Source organism: Condylura cristata, unplaced genomic scaffold, assembly GCF_000260355.1.
Source record: "Condylura cristata isolate star-nosed mole 26May11 unplaced genomic scaffold, ConCri1.0 scaffold00015, whole genome shotgun sequence".
NCBI lineage: Eukaryota > Metazoa > Chordata > Mammalia > Eulipotyphla > Talpidae > Condylura > Condylura cristata.
This window is the reverse complement of record NW_004567116.1, coordinates 35,288,184-35,305,254: the sequence shown is the minus strand read 5'-3', so window position 1 is coordinate 35,305,254 and position 17,071 is coordinate 35,288,184. Positions and strand designations below refer to the sequence as shown.

The 17,071-nt window shown below is 42.5% G+C and overlaps 3 protein-coding genes across 3 annotated transcripts; all 3 read right to left on the bottom strand.

Moving 5' to 3' along the window:
- Nucleotides 1-2: 2 nt before the first annotated feature.
- On the bottom strand, nucleotides 3-527 carry LOC101621728 (olfactory receptor 2D3-like; the record flags this gene model as incomplete). The annotated part of the gene is made up of 1 exon (XM_004683095.2): nucleotides 3-527. A coding segment is annotated over exon 1 (525 nt), but the record flags the coding sequence as incomplete, so codon positions are not given.
- Nucleotides 528-6,517: 5,990 nt separating this feature from the next.
- On the bottom strand, nucleotides 6,518-7,450 carry LOC101635674 (olfactory receptor 2D3-like). The gene has a single exon (XM_004683628.1). It carries the CDS (start codon nucleotides 7,448-7,450, stop codon nucleotides 6,518-6,520), a length of 933 nt encoding a protein of 310 aa, XP_004683685.1.
- An 8,025-nt stretch (nucleotides 7,451-15,475) lies between these two features.
- On the bottom strand, nucleotides 15,476-16,399 carry LOC101621488 (olfactory receptor 2D3-like). The gene has a single exon (XM_004683094.1). The coding sequence runs from the start codon at nucleotides 16,397-16,399 to the stop codon at nucleotides 15,476-15,478; it is 924 nt and encodes a 307-aa protein (XP_004683151.1).
- Nucleotides 16,400-17,071: the final 672 nt, after the last annotated feature.

Sequence of the window (17,071 nt, the reverse complement as noted above, 5' to 3'; positions counted from 1 at the left end):
TGGTTAATGATGTTGTTGCCTTGGTAGGGGAGACGTAATGTGAACGTGGTGTCCACCAGAGACACAAGCGCCCCACTGACCCAGGACCCTGCGGCCAGCTGGACACACACCCAGTGGGTCATGATGGTGGAGTAGTGCAGGGGCTTGCAGACCGCCACGTAGCGGTCATAGGACATCACCGCCAGCAGGGCGCACTCCGTACCACCAAGAAGAAGAAAAACAAATATCTGTGTAGAGCATCCAGCAAAGGAAATAGTTTTCCTCTTCACCAGGAAATGGACCAACACCTGGGGAACTGTGGTGGTAGAAAAGCAGAGGTCAGCAAAGGACAAGTTTCTAAGGAAAAAGTACATGGGCGTGTGGAGTCTAGAGTCCGCGTGGATGAGCACGATGATGAGCAGATTTCCCAGCACTGTCAGCAGGTAGATGGCCAGGAAAAGGAGGAAGAGCAGGATTTGTGTCTGTGGATCCTGTGAAAGGCCCAGGAAGACAAATTCAGTCACATAGGTTCGGTTGTCTTCTCCCATGAATATCTAAATATGATTATTCTTCATGGATTAGCAAAAGAAAAAAATAGTTGTCAGTTACTTTTCTTAAAATTTGATAAACTTAGGTAATTTATGAACTAGCATCGATAAATCCTTTTTAATCTATTATCACTCTACATGTCAGAAAGCAGTGTTTTCTTTGAAATTAGTAGTTATTCCAATTGAAAATTATTTCAAATCTGATAAAATGGTGGCATTTAGCACAAAATAAATGTACCTTAAGGTGATTATGTTGAGTGAAATAAGCAAAAAAGTGACAGACATGTATCAGATGGTTCACTCATCTTTAGACTATAAACATCCAAAAAACATTCATACACAGAGAATAGTGGGACTATTTCATGAACTCTGCTGAAAGAATATAATGATTACCTGGGAGAACAGTGAGGAAAAAGCAGAGAGTGGGGGGGAGAGGCTAATGGGGATTGGGAACAGGTGTGTTGTGGAAGGTGAAAAAAAAAAATACAGATGTTAAGTGTCACAGAACATGAAATACAGAGAAACCAAGAATGAGAAAGACTGGATAATCTTCTGTGTAGTGTTAACACCACCTGTAAAAACGAGAAAGATAAGGAGGTTTTTCTATGACCAGGCCCGACTTGTCCAGCAGGGAAGAATTCCCTTTTGACCAAAAAGATAAGGAGGTTTTTCTGTGACCAGGCCCGACTTGTTCAGCAGGGAAGAATTCCTTTTTGACCAAAAGATAACTACCTCTCGGAAAAACAGCGACATCCGGTCGCCATCCCAAAAACCATTGTAACTTCCTCGTTCCATGCCTCTGAAATGTACCCCCTCCCTTCCCTAAAATACTGTTTAAAAACTGCTTACTGTAATAGCTCGGGGCTCTTGGCCTTCCCCTCACCTCGAGCCCGCTCGCGAGTGTATTAAATTCTTTTCATTTTTCTGCAGTTCTGAATTTTTGAGTCTTTGTCGGTCTGTCGTTGGTTCTAACTCTTTTCACACCACACACACACACACACATACACAAAGAAAAGCACAAGAATGATACAGTACATGGGCTCTCAGATAAGCATTTGCAGATTTGTGTCCTTTGATAAATTTATGATGAAGTTGGTTTTCCCAGACTTCTTAATTGTCTGTGGGTTTACTTTTTTCTCTCCTTTCCTTGCAGTTTCTCTTCTTTTGACAGGTTTAGGGTCAAGGAAAGGAAATCCCAAACAAAAGCAAATAGTGAGAAAGCTGGCCACTACGACTCCTCTTCCTCCCTGTGCTGCCCCCTGTCCCCTCCCCATTACTTCTGCTGATTTCCCATTTTTGTTTGTCTTTGTGTAAATAAAAGCTGGTGCCCACTGGTCTCCATCCCAGCACTAATTTTTACTCCCTCCCCTTTGCGGACACTCGCCCACCTCCCCTTTTCTTTGTTGAACACTGTATAAATAGCCCTGTAACCTGCCAAAGAGCGGGACGGTGGCCTTTCAGACATGAGTCTGCTGCCCTCCTCATTTGTCGACAAATAAAACCGCTTTCCTTTTCCTCAAACTCTGTTTCCTTTTATTGGCTGAGGGTAACTGAGACTGGCGTTCAGTAACAAGAAGAGAAAGATAAAACACTTTATTTGAGGGGGAAATAACAAGCACTAATGGCTCTGTAAGAATAATATATAAGGAACCTAAAAGTTCAAGCTCGTTGAAGAGTAGGAGGCTGGTCACAAAGGACTGGGTTAGGGAAAATGAGGAATGATTGGCCCAATGGTACAAAGTCTCACTAAGCAAGATCAATGATTTCTGGAGATCCAGAGGATGGTAGAGTAGCTAGTGATTAACACATATTATATAATTAAAATTTGCTCAGAAAGTAGATATGAATTGTCATAATCAAAAAATCTTTAGAAAGGTAGTTGTATGAGTTGGTGGATATTACTTAGCTTGTAGTCATTTCATAATGTACATTTATACCCAGACACCACATTATATACGTAAAAGTAAGCAGTTTTATTTTGCTTACGCCTCAGGAAAGTCAGGGAATAAACCTCTGCTTTTCCTAAAAAAACCCAAATTTTAAAATAACAATAACATGGAAAAGTAAATTTGAAACATGTTGCGAATAAAGATTAATATCCTTGTCACACAAAATGTACAAGTAAATTAATAGGAAAGTAAGTATTAAATACTGCAGAACATGTGTATACATGAATTTAACATTCATAAATAAACTATACTCTCAGTACCATTAAACAAAGATGGCTGTGGTCCTAATGCTGATCAACGTTTGGGCAAAAGAAGAGGCAGAGTTCGGCCACAGCCTTTGCACTTACCTACTGAGTCAATACCTTAAACCTCCTCAGAGGACTTGGGGATAGGATTCATGAGGCTCTTTCTTAGGAGAAACAGCAAAAATAGACTGTATTGCCTCTAGAAGCCAGGGGAAGGCAAAGCCCAATAAGCAGAGTCAACTTTCCAGAAGGAAAAGAAGGATTAGTTTGCCCCTAATCACCCACCCAACCTCACCTGGAGGACCAGAAGGAAGCCCAGGGGTCAGGGATAAGGATCAAAGGAATGAGGAAGGAAGTTGTGGCTTTTAAAATCTGCTAATCCTTACAGGCAACCTCCACAGCCATTTTCCAAATAACATGAAGGTTGGGCATCCATGGGTTTGGAGTCTTATTCTAGCACAAGGAATGAAACAGCATCTAATTAAAATCCCAACTTCACTAGGGAACCAGTCTGAAGATATTTTCCTGGAAGGAAGTGCTTAACTCTGAAGTCCTAAAAGCCATTGTAAACAAGCATTCCCTAGAGCAATGAGCGTTGTTAACATTTTTTAACTTTCTAGAGTGAGAGATACCCTGGGGCATTTTTACTGTGATCCCAAACTAAATGAACTGAATCTCATCCTGTGATGTATGGGAATTATGCTACTATTTCTCAAGCCAATCTCAGGACCACTGGGGTTTCATATTCTGTCAGAATGCTTAAAGTGCCCAGTGTTGGGGTGAATAGAACTCTCACACATATACAAATGTTTATAAATATGAACCTGTCTTAACCATCGAGCCTTTGTTGCAGAACCTAACATTCTGGGCAAGGAACAAGACCTCCACCTTTCGTGGGGATCACTCTCTGAGACTGTGTGTAAACTTATCAAAATCTGATCTTTCCTCATGTAACACTTGGAGGGGTTTTCTTCCTAGTTTTTCACACGCCTGCCTGCACTGCTGTTCCTGCAAGACAATCAAAGACAGGAAAAGCCCAGCCTAACCTCCAGGGCTTCCTCTCCACCCCTGAAGCCCTGAGGAAGGCCACCCCTCTGCCCTGGGCTACTTCTTGGAGCTCACCCTGACTGCTTCTCTGACTGCCCGTTAGTGTCCACCTATTATCCCCTCTGCAGGCAGCGATAGGGTGACCTTTCCAAAGTATGAACACAAAATTGTTGGGAGTGACCAAAAGCGGAGATTTACTGAGGGACTGGATAAGGGCAATAATAAATCAGGCCTTGCATCCAAACTGGGCCTTGCATCCAATTAACAGGACCTTGCATCCAGGATGGGACTAGCTGAAGGTGATAACAAACTGGGCCTCACATCCAAGTTTGATAACGAACTGTCCCTTACATCAAAGGACACAGCGATGATCAGTCACCCTTTGGAATGTGAACCTAGGATCTATATTGAGTTGGTAGTAGCTGCGGACCCCACCCTAGGGACTCTGTCTCAGCTGCTGTCTGGGAGCAATAAATTGCTTGCTCAGCCTTTCTGCCCCCCACCTTCCTTTCTTGCCGCCGGTCACAGAAGTTGGGACAAAACAAAAAACACACAAAATAAAATCATCACTTCTCAACTAGTATGGAGACTCAGGTGAGGCCACTAACATGACGATGGATGATGCAGCAGCTAAAACCATGGTACCATGGTTAATCACCAGTCACCGATAGTATGATATTTGTGTCATTACTGATACTTCCCAAAAGGTGTCAGTAGGTAGCTGCATTTCTCCCTGGGCAACAGGAAAAATGACTAAAGGCTGTGCTGATGGATGGAGAACCAGGGAAACATATAAGCACTGAGTGAAGTGGCAGTTGCTGGGAGTGACCAAGTGCGGAGATTTACTGACAGGACTGGATAAGAGCAGTAATAAATTAGGCTTTGCATCCAAGGGTGATAAGGCGGTAATAAACTGGGCCTTGCATCCAATTAACGGGGCCTTGCATCCAATTAATGGGGCCTTGCATCTGGATGGGACTAGAAGAAGGTGATAACGACACAGTGATGAGTCTAGAATCTATATAAGAGACCCTTCCCCCTTATAGGGCTGGCAGTAGCTGCGGACCCCTCTCTAGGGGGCTCTGTCTGCTGCTGCCCAGAAGCAATTCTGCTTGCTCAGCCTTTCTGCCTCCTGTCTTTCTTTCTTTCTTGCTGGTCACAGACGTGGGGCAAAACAGCAGTAAGGGGCATGCTTGTGTCAGTGGGGCAAAACAGCAAGGGATGTCAGGCGGGATGGGAACCCTGGGGCTACTGGCAGGGCTGAGAGGGGCCCAGCTGTGCTTCCATGGCCCAGCAGTCCTGCACCAGGGATTCCACAATCAGCAAAGTGTTGGCTTAACTCCCATTCATTTCTGGGTTGGACATATTTCGTCGAGCGCAGGGGAAGGGATGACACTGTTTACTCAGTGAAGAAGTGCATATTGCACAAACTGAACATGGCTAGAGCCACTGCATGCCACTCTATGGAGCCATCCCTATTTTGGGAGGGTTTCATGCATGTCAGCCATTACTTCCTTTTCCACAGGAGAACTTAAAGGGCACTGGCACAACCAGTCTGCAGAAAGGTGGAGATGTGCCTGAGCAGACATTGAGGCATGTGGGTGTCACCTGGGCCTGTGACCACAGAGTTCTAGGCAGGGGGCTTCTCATCGTGTTCTCTGGAGCCACATGTTGTCTTTGGAAAGAAATAGAATGTAAAAGACCAAATGTTTCTGGAATATGACATTCTGTACCTGGTTGTCTATGACCACATCTCTTCTCTCCCCAATGCAGAGTAGAATTGACTCTCACAGTGTTGGGAACTCCTCATGATTAAATGTAAAAAAAGCTGTCTGAAAAGTGAAAGGTCACCCAGTCCCCTCCCCCAAGGCCCCCACCCAAGCCCTTCACCCAGGCCCCCAGAGTGGTAAAAGGAAGAATATTAGGTGATATCAAGATGAGATAGCTGCTGAGCTGGCGTCAGGATGTTAGCCCAGATAGCCACCCTGATAAAGATCAAAGACCCTGAACAAACGGGACCACAACCAAGGACCTTGTGGCTCTTCCACTACCTCCCCAGCCCTGACCCCCAGCCTGTACACTGAGCAGGACTCCAAGGCCCCCTCTGGGGATCCTGCAGACCGCCTGCCAGGGAGCACAATAAAGCCTTCCCCTCTCTTACTTCTGTGTCCTTGTCTTATTCTATTGCTGGGACCTTACAATAAGAACTTTATGGTAAAGTGGTCATTAACATTTTCCCTCTGGCAATTGAAGAGCATGGGGACATCATCCAAGACCTGTGGGTGACTACAGATCAGGTTGGCAGGGAACAAGGCCTCAGGCATGAATAGAACCAGAAGGAAATATCTTTAGGTGAAGGCAGATTAGAAAACAAATAACTCATTATATATGAAGATCATCTTTAATGTGCTAATAGACTTTATTATATTCACTTATTTTATATTATATTATAGAAAACAAATAATTCATTATATATGAAGATCATCTTTAACGTGCTAATAGATTTTATTATACTCACTTATTTTATAATATGTAAAGTCAAAAAATAAAAAGGGTGCCTTGAGACTTAAAAGTTGCAACCATAGGGAACCAGCTTGAACAAGAGCCATTTGACAATCTGGAAACACCCTGAATGTATAATCTATACGAGTTTACTAATTAGTGGTCAAAACAAGGGAAATTTGTCAGAGATGTTTAAGTACTCTCAAGTGTCTTTGTAATCATATTGCAATCTAAAGATCATTGCCTTTCATAGGCTCTTTCTGCCAAAGAGTTTCCAAAATGCCTCCTTCACCTCCTTGTTTCTCAGGCTATAAATGAAGGGGTTCATCATAGATGTTATGACTGAGTAGAAAACAGAGATCACCTTATCTCCCTCGTTCATCTTCTTGGAATTTGGCCGCATGTAGGTAAATATTGTTGAGCCATAGAAGAACAGAACAACTATGAAATGAGAACCACAGGTAGAAAACACTTTGACCCTTCCCTGCCCCGACTGCATTCGAATCACAGTGAAGATAATATTCCAGTAGGAGAAAAGAATAAGGGAGACTGGCCCAAGGAGGATTAGCACTCCCATCGCAAAGATGACCATCTCAGTTCGGTAAGTATCTTCTGAAGCCAACTTGAGGAGGGCAGGGGGCTCACAAAAGTAATGATTGATGACATTCTTTCTGTGGTACGAGAGACATAATGTAAATGATGTGTCTATCACAGACACAAATACTCCACTGGCCCAAGATGCCATGGCCAACTGGACACACAGCCTCTGAGTCATGAGAGTGGGATAGTGTAGGGGCTTGCAGACAGCAATATAGCGATCGTAGGACATCACCGCTAAGAGGGAGCTCTCTGTACAACCAGCTATTAGGAAAAAAATCATCTGAATTGAGCACCCCGCAAAGGAAATGGTCTTTCTTCTTACCAGCAAATGGACTAACATCTGGGGGACAATTGTTGTAGAGAAACAAAGATCAGTGAATGACAGGTTTTTAAGGAAGAAGTACATGGGCTTATGAAGCCGACAGTCATTTTGAATTAACACGATAATGAGCAGATTCCCCAGCACAGTGAGCAGGTAGATGATGAGAAATAGCACAAACAGCAGCACCTGGGTATGCTTATCTGAAGAGAGCCCCAGCAAGATGAACTCCATGAGAGAGGTTCTGTTTCCTGTGCCCATTGATGTGGACTCCGGTCTACATGTCAGAACGAGCAGAACAATAAACACTTGACCATGATGGAGCACCAGATCCTGAGTGAAGACATTATTGGACAATTGACTAATTTTGATTGGGAAAAAAACTTGAAAATATTCAGGTACTTGTAAAAATGTAAAAGGGGGCCCTCCCTGGTGGTGCAGCGGGTTAAAGCACAGCACTGAGAAGCTAAAGCCACTTCTGCATGAGTTTGATCCCCGCCTGCCCTGCAGGAGATACACATGGCGAGGCAGACCTCTCCTGACCCACCTGCTGTTCCACTCAGCAGTGTACTTCATCAGTCAGCCTGTTCTGCTCCCCACTCTGTCTCTGGTGAATCCTCTCACTGCCCCTGGACCTCTGGCCTGTACCCCAGTTCTGTATGCAAAAATAAATACATCTTTTAAAAAAAAAGTGTAAAAGGATGTGTGTGAAAGGATGCTGTGTTATTAAAAATCAAAAGCCCTGTCTTCTAATCATAGATCAGGCTTCTTGCAGCTTACCTTTCAGTCAGCAGACTCAACTTTCCTTTCCTCACGAGAGAAGCAATACTAGGTATTTCCCAGGGTTCTTTTCTATCCTTACATGTAAGGCAGGAAGTTTAATAGAGCACTTTCCACTTTATTATAAGCCACATTCCTGGTTATTTACTGATCAGAGCATCAAGATTTGAAGGATGTTCAAGAGTAATGCATGAAGGATCTTTATGACTAACGCCAGAACAGTGGAGTCCAGTACAGATTAGAAAGCCCACACCCAAAAGAGAAGGGAGGGCCTTTGCTGAAGACAGAATGCAGCCAAGACATCTGTCTGCATCAAGTTGTAATCTTATTTGGCATAAAAGCTCATTCATGCTGCACCTTGTATTTTGATACCTAATCAGTAGGATATTTGCTTTAGTAGGAATTCAGGTACTTTTCCATACTTTGAATCTAAGCAGGCTCATTATTCAATGTGTACACATGGTTGTACATCAGAAATAAGCAAGTAATAACACAGCTGGAAACAAGCTATGGTGAAGGAAACTGAGTAGAGGTGGGAAGGCAGTAAGGTCAGGCTGTGGCTGGACTCACACCCCTGAGAAGGAAATAGGCCTAGGCCTGGGGCTGCCCAAGGATGGAGAGGTCAGAACAGAAGGGGAGTCCAGGGCAACACCACCTGAAGTTGAAGGGGTGCAAGGACGGTGTCCCTAGCAGGCTGGTTTTCACACCCAGGGCATGCACGGAGCTGGCAGCAGAGGAAAGTGTGGTCGGGTCATCACTGGTGATAAGACAAGCCTGAGTTGACTGCAAGACCACTGGGTGACAGAGAAGGGCCGACTCCTGGATTTCCCTCTAGATTGGGTTTGAATCTGGGATCATCTTTAACACAGAGGATGATCCAGGGGCTTTAAGGGAGCAGGAAGGCACTGAGGAACTGGCAGGACTAAATGGTGATAACCGGCAAGACTAAATCTTTTGATACATGGAACATACGCAAGAGGTCTACAAAAAATCTCAGATCAAAAGCCTAGTTCACTAGCTCAGCCACTATGAAAAGGGTAGGAAAAAGTGTTACTCTTCAAAACTGTGGCGCACAGTCATTGAACAGGGAAGTGGGTGATGTCAAATAAGAAAGCAGTTACCATTTTGTATCTGCTCTTGCCAAGGAAATGCAATGAGGTGTGGGAAGTTCTAGTAGGGTTTGGTCAGGAGATTAAACCTATAAGCAATGCTTGAGTGAAATTCAGGTATGTGAGGAGACGGGAAGGTTGGAGTGTTAGATGGCCCAATGCATGCTGGATCCCCTACCTGTTGTCCATAGGCACAGCACAGGTGAGGGCACGAGGAGAAACGACAGTCTGAAGAGATGCTTGAGGTCACTGTGGCCACTTAACTAGATTGAGACATGAATAAGGAGCATCCAGGAAGGAACAGAGTTCCCCTCACACACAGGGAGTGCCACACACATGCACACAAGACACCAAAGCACTAATCATCCTCTTGGAAGCGTAGAATCAAATTTGGACAGTACTGCTTTGTTGGTCAGTTTCTTGTAGTCCTTGCTGGGGAGAGCCTGTGAGGAATCACGAGGCATGACCACCTGGGCTACTGGTGTTACTGACAGCATCGGTGGTAGTGAGTCCCTCCTCAGGGGAAATGGGGCAGAATCAACATGTAGCCCTTTCATTTTTCATTCTTAGCCCCTGGAATGTGCATGCTATATGACAGCAACTTGGACACGGCAGTCTTAGAGACAGGGTAACCCACAAACAAGGCTAGAACACACCGAGCTCTCAATACTTTCGACTTCCCTGACAGTGGTGGTAAACTGCAGGAATTCTTCTCTGGCATCCTCGTGAAGCCCTGTGACAACAGTGGGCATCACCAGCAGAGTGGGGGAAGAGAGAAAGAGGAAGCGAACAGCCACAGTAACAGGAGCGGAAGGTCGAGTACAGGAAGTTCTGGGAGTTAAAAAAAGGGTCATTGGCTGGAGAGAAAATACATCTTTTGATTTCTTTGACTTTTCGGTACACAAAGGGATACCTCAGGAGGAACAGATGGCAAGGTCTAAGACCCAGGCATCTAGACAAGAGAGGAAAGAGGAAGTTCCTCTCCCATATAGACTGCAGAGTGTATGGGTACAGAGGGCCCTTCTCCCAGAAAGAGTGGAGCTCTGGTGCTGGAGCTCGTCTGTTTGACAGTTTCCTCCTCCTTACCTGGGGCTCGGGAAGTACAGCTGAGGGGCCTCACACTGAGGACAGCCGTGTGACAAGCAGAGACCCACGCTGCAGATCCAGAGTGTGCTCTGAGCACCCTGCAGTGATCAGTGCTCTTGCCTCACATCTGAGCACCAGTTGACCTTTGCGGGGCTCCACTCAGACTCCAGCTGGATTCGTGGAGGAGTCAAGCGTTAGTTTTTTGAGAACCTTCATTGAACTGATTTTTTTTTTTTTTTTTTGGCGAGAAGATTCTTGAAAGATGAGGCCCTGAGCAATTATGGAAGCAGGACTTCCCTGGGGTCTCCCTGGGCACAGCCTCCTCTATTATCTCCACATACAATGAGATGCCATGGGACACATCGTATTTGTTTTGCAATACTAGATTGCATTCTTGAATCCTTCTAATTCCCAAAAGAAAACAAAGACTCTATAGGCGTTGGCCCTGAAAGGACCCCAGGATCCATCCATGTCATTCCTTCTCTCTTTTGGGAGCAGAACCAAGAGTGTTAAGACAGACAACTGGGAATCTTTTCTTTTGAATTCAAAGGAATGTGAAAATTGAAACTCTACTCAATATATCACTATTGTGATAGCTTAATTTCATTTATTTGATATTGAGTAGTCACTTTAAATAGTATCTACTGATCTTAGAAAATAATAGCTTTGAGAAAACTTCTTTAATATCAAGTGTTGGAAACATTTGCTAAACACAGAGACAGAGCCCTGCTTTTCTCAGGGATATGACTGATAGGTTGAAAACACAATATTACAGCTTGTTGGCAGTTTACTTTTCACAAGAAAAAATGTATAACCCCTACCATATTGTTCATTGTTCATCATATTGTATAACCCCTACCATATTGTTCATCATCCACTTTTTTAATGTAAACACTTTTTTTTTGAAAGATTTATTTATTTATGCATATAGAACTGGGGTACAGGCCAGAGGTGCAGGGGCCATGAGAGGATTCACCAGAGACAGAGTGGGGAGCAGAATATGCTGACCAGTGAAGTACACTGCTGAGGGGAGCAGCGGGCGGGTCAGGAGAGGTCTGCCGCGCCATGTGGGTCACCTCCAGGGTGGGCAGGGATCGAACTCATGCTGAAGAGGCTGTAGCTTCTTAGTGCGGTGTTTTAACCTGCTGCACCACCAGGGAGGGCTCAATGTAAACACTTTTATAGTTAATAATTTATTGCTTAGAAACCATTTAAAAATAATTTATTGCTTAGAAACCATTTAAAAATATTGTTGATTAATTCCTTGCACATTTTTTTTCTGTTGTAAAATTTTTATTGAATCTAAACTTCATTCTTCTTGCTTTAGATATATAAGAATTTATCTACTTTTTTTTTTTAAAGATTATTTATTCATACAGAACTGGGGTACAGGCCAGAGATGCAGAGGGTGAGAGGATTCACCAAAGACAGAGTGGGGAGCAGAACAGCAAATCTATGAAGTATACTGCTGAGGGGAGCAGCGTGCGGGTCAGGAGAGGTCTGCGGTGCCATGTGGATCACCTCTGGGTCAGTCGGGGATCGAACTCATGCAGAAGTGGCTTTAGCTTCTCAGTGCTGTGCTTTAACCTGCTGTGCCACTAGGGAGGGCCCAGAATTTATCTACTTTTTAATGATTTTAAATTTTCTTGCAAATTACTCATTCTTATGAAATGTCTAGTTAGTATTTTTTGTTCTTAGAACTACTCAGAGGAACGAGACTAACTTACCCTTCAAAGTGCCCTATGGCCCATCCTTTTGCTTTATCTTTATGCAAGTAATTTTGATAGAAATATGCTTTCATGGGCCCTCCCTGGTGGCACAGCGGGTTAAAGCACAGCACTAAGAAGCTAAAGCCACTTCAGCATGAGTTCAATCCCCAGCACCGGAGGTGACCCACATGGTGTGGCAGACCTCTCCTGACCGGCCCGCTGCTCCCCTCAGCAGTGTACTTCATCAGTCTTGTTCTGCTCCCCTCTCTGTCTCTGGTGAATCCTCTCACCCACCACACCTCTGGCCTGTATCCCAGTTCTGTATGCATAAATAAATAAATCCTGAAAACATATATGCTTTCAATATTTCAGCATATTGATTTTTTTTTACCAGTTTTGAATTTTTACCCTCATATACCCTGTTTAATAAGGTTCAAGTTACATAAAATCTAATTTCTTAAGCCTTAATGTTTGTAAGATTTTTCTGTAGCATTTATAGGGTTTGGTAACCTGTTTATTAAAGGGAATGGATAAGGAATAAAATAAGAAGGAGTCAAGATTTCTCATTTGGAATACTGAGTAAAGTCAGGATAGCTTTTTGCTAGTTGTCTGTCAAAGTAGACATAGAGTTTGAGGAAATTACCCAGTTGCAATAAATTACCCAGACATTTATTGTCGCATTTCTGCGAGATAAACAACACAAATCAAGGTTTTGGTAGGGTTAGTTCCTTAGGAGTTGAGACTACAGACCAGGGTAAGCAACTAAAGGGAAAGAGGCTGAGGTTGACAGCCCAGATAAGTTGTGTCCAGATTCACAACCAATGGAAACTGTGAGGGAATAAGTGTATGTTGTTTTAAATTGCTAAGTTTTAGAGTAAATTGTTATGCAGTAACAGAATAATACAGATTTTAACTAACTGTCTAATAACTGAGGTTTGAATAAATTATTTGTTACCAGTCCTAAAAAATAGTGTAGAAGAACAGTAGAGAATTACCATGTGGTTAAAAACTCTATCATAACACAATTCTGATTATGTAGAAGAAATATAAAGGGTCGAAAAAATGTACCAAAATAAAATTTGTAGTAAAATTTGGGTGATGAAACTGTGCTTTTTACTTTTATTTGAACTTGCTCATGAAAGGTATTATTTTTAAAAACTGCTTTAAAATAATTACAAAGGAAATACCATTACTTTATCCATTCAGGAAAAGGTAGCACAGAAAAATAAATTTGCACTATTTCTTTGGTCTTTGGGATAACAATTTTGTAAATTCTTGTGTGCCTGGTAAGTCTCTGCAGTGGCAGACCTCTCTTGACCCAGCCACCGTTCCCCTCAGCAGTGTATTTCAGTAGATCTGCCTGTTCTGCTCCCATTCTGTCCATGGTGAATCTCACCCACCATACCTCTGGCTTGTACCTGTTCTGTAAGCATAAATAAATAAATCTTTAAAAAAAAAAAACAGCCATATGTCCTAAAGTTTTCTTGTCCTAATAATTGATGTTACCTGACCTTTGGGGTGTCCTGATTCACTTTGGTAGAAGTAGGGGGAGAATATTGAGTGCTTACGAGAACAGTGCAATTTCTAGCAGCAGACAGGTTATCAGAGAGATAATTGAGATGCTTATATGACTAGTCAAGCAAGATCTGTGAATGACAAGCACCAAAATTAAATTAAATCATTTCATTTGATTTTCTAGGTCCTTCAACATGATGACAGATTTGTACTATTTTGTTCTGACTTTTTCTCATATGCCATATGTTATATGTCAGTTTCTATCAGCATAACAAAACATTCATTGTTCCTTAAATTTTGTTTAATATTTTATAAATACCAATAGCAAATGGGTATTAATAATTCACATTTTTAACGTATTGTTATTTGGGTTAAGAGGCCTGCATTTTTAAATTTCTTAAGTTCATATTTCCTGCATTACTCAAAGTTTAGCAATAGTCCAGTGTCTAAGGAAAGCATGATGTAAATATCAACACTTGTGTAGAATCATCATAGTCCACACAATCAGAAAACACTGCACAGCATGTGTTCATTGTGAATCTATTACCACACACATTTATTCATCTGCATGTGCGATTGAGTAAAAAACATCAGCACAGAATAAACAGCCGATTGTCACAGGATCATCTTGGATATTCATGACAGATCATGGATAATGAAGTCTGAGAAACCAGAAATCAGTGTGGCTTACCCTTCATCAGAGTCTTATCATTTTCCCTGCCCAGTCAATCCTCTACTAATAATGACATTTGTAGATGCTGAAGAGAAGGTCATGAAGTGAAAGCAAAACTCCACTTTGAAATTCCTTCCAGTCGTGATAACATGCACTCTTACTCCTCCCACTTCCTGAAAAGAGGCGTGGCCATGGTTAGCATAGACCACCACTCATGGAAGTATGGTGGCGCAAGTTAGGGGATATATATGTAAGTTTGGCAAATCTTCTGTCAGAAGGAAATGGAGGGTGGGGGGAAATAGGCAGGATTGTGATGGCCCCCATAAATGTTTTGGTTCACAGGCCCTCCAAACAGAGATGGGAATGGGGAGTATTCCTACAAGCCAATAAGTGTTGGGTCATAGGTGGGTATTAAATTTCACCCAGTTCCTGGAGTTAGCCTTTACTTGAGGATGGGTAAGAGACATCAGTGTACTATGTTCCTAATGAATACCGTGCACTGTGAACACTGGTGAGACTCAATGCACATGTCAGGGGTGGCTCTTTTGCAACAACAGAGGGTACAGCAGAGATAGAGAAAACTTAAGTGTCCATTCCATCCACAGAGCATCTCCATTTTTGGGATTGCTTCTCTTTTCAGTTATTCTCTTCTGCTTCCAAAAAGGAGAAGTTAATGAGTACTGGCACCATCAAACCTACAAGAGGGGAGAGCATGTCTGAGTGGAGCATTATGTCCCAGGGGATCTGGTATGAGACTTCTGATATAGGCAGTTTGGTCCTCAATTCTAGCTCCTTCAAGACAGCAACTGTCTTTGGAGAAAAGCAGTGTCCGTTAACCAAGGAGGAATGTGGCATAAGATGCTGTGTTGCCCCTGACAACATCTCCCTCATAGGTGGTCGAATTAGCTATAGTAGTTTTGGGTCCTCTATAGCACAACGGAAACAAAAACCCAATATCAAGTTTCATGATTTAAAAAAAAAAAAAGGACATGTTTTCACAATAAATTTTGGAGTCCAGCATAGTGACATTAGACGGGATTGCATAATGGCAATAGATGATGTTGGCATGGGGGGATTCTGCAATAATTACAGAGGTTAGAGCAAAAAGGTTGTGCCTCTGAGGGGAAATGGATTGGCAACAATTTACCAGTAAAAATCAAATTGTTTTGAGTTTTAAATCTCTGTTTATATGTTAGCAAAAAGTTGTTCCGAGGTAGGAACATTGGACAACAGTGGCTGAACTTGAATAAGATGGCATTCCACAAATCTGAAAAAATTCCTAACATACTAAGTTTTTCATATTAGCATTACTAGTGCCTCATACTAGGAAGGGTGCTAATAGTATCAAACAGCTTGGGAAATGTTCCACTTTTATGATTTTATATCAAAATAAATGTTCTCTTTCTGAGAGGATCTATCTTCCAAATACTTTCTTAAATGCCTCCTTCACATCCTTGTTCCGTAGACTGTAAATGAATGGGTTTAGCATGGACGTTATCACTGAGTAGAATACAGAGACCATCTTATCCCATTTATTTTTTTTCTTGGTATTAGGTTGCATATAGGTATAGATTGTTGAGCCATAGATTAAGACAACAACAATGAGATGAGGACCACAGGTAGAAAAGACTTTGAGCCTCCCTTCCCTTGACTTCATCCCCATGACCGTGGAAATAACATTCCAGTAGGAGAAGAGGATGAGGGACACAGGGCCGAGGAGGATTAGCACACCCATGGCAAAGATAGCCAGCTCAGCATTGTAGGTTTCTTCTGAAGCCAGCTTCAGTAGGGCTGGAGGCTCACAAAAATAATGATTAATTACATTCTGGTCCATATATGGGAGATGCAAAGTAAATGTGCTGTCTACTACAGACACCAATGCTCCACAGGCCCAAGACCCTAGGACAAGCTGGACACAAATCCTCTGGGTCATGAGTGTGGGGTAGTGCAGGGGCTTGCATATAGCTATGTAGCGGTCATAGGACATCACGGCTAGAAGTGAGCTCTCTGTACACCCAACTAAAAGGAAAAAAGCCAGCTGCATTGAGCATCTAGTAAAGGAAATTGCTTTTTTCTTGGCTAACAAGTGGAATAACATCTGGGGAACAATCACTGTAGAGAAACAGAGATCCACAAATGACAGATTTTTAAGGAAAAAGTACATGGGGGTATGAAGTCGAGAGTCAAGTTGGAGTAGCACCATGATGAGCAGATTCCCCAGCACAGTGAGCAGGTAGACGACGAGAAACAGCCCAAACAGCAGCACCTGGGTATGCTGATCTGAAGAGAGCCCCAGCAAGATGAACTCAGTGAGACAGGTTCTGTTTTCTGTGCCCATTGATGTGGACTCCGCTCTGCATGTCAGATTAAATACAGTAACCAACAGTTGATTTTGATGGCACATTGAACCCTAAAAGTAAAGATCTCATTGGAATAAGAAGTGAACAGATTCAAGAAAAGCAAATTCTTGCAAACACAATGATATTAGAATTTCTAAAGATTCCATATTCTAATATTTCTGCTAAAGTCATCAAATTTGAGGTCAGTATAACCAGGAATGTGTCTTCTTGCTGACCTTACTGTAAAGCCGCTATTATAGTTCTATCATTCAGTAATGGTGTACTAATGTCAAGAAATGTCCTAGAGAATACTGTACATTAATTATCAGATACAAAGAAAAGGGAAGATAACAAAGGGATATAACATTTTCCCCCCTTTAGTTGAAAACCCAGGCTTTTCTGCTTTCTATTCAGCTGGTACTTCAGTTTTCATTTTATCATGGAACAGAGTCAATAACTAAATTCTCCTTTGTGTTCCAAGGGATCTCTTAATCATGTTTCCAAGTAGGAAATGAACTTTAAGAGACCATTTTACTATATTAAAATCCACAATCCCGATCTTTTCTGAACGCCTTACTGGATCAGAGAGTTAACTCTCCATAGCAGAAGGCAATGATGGTACCTCATTATACCAAGAAGGTAGAGATACCCATAGACTTAGGGAGCACCAC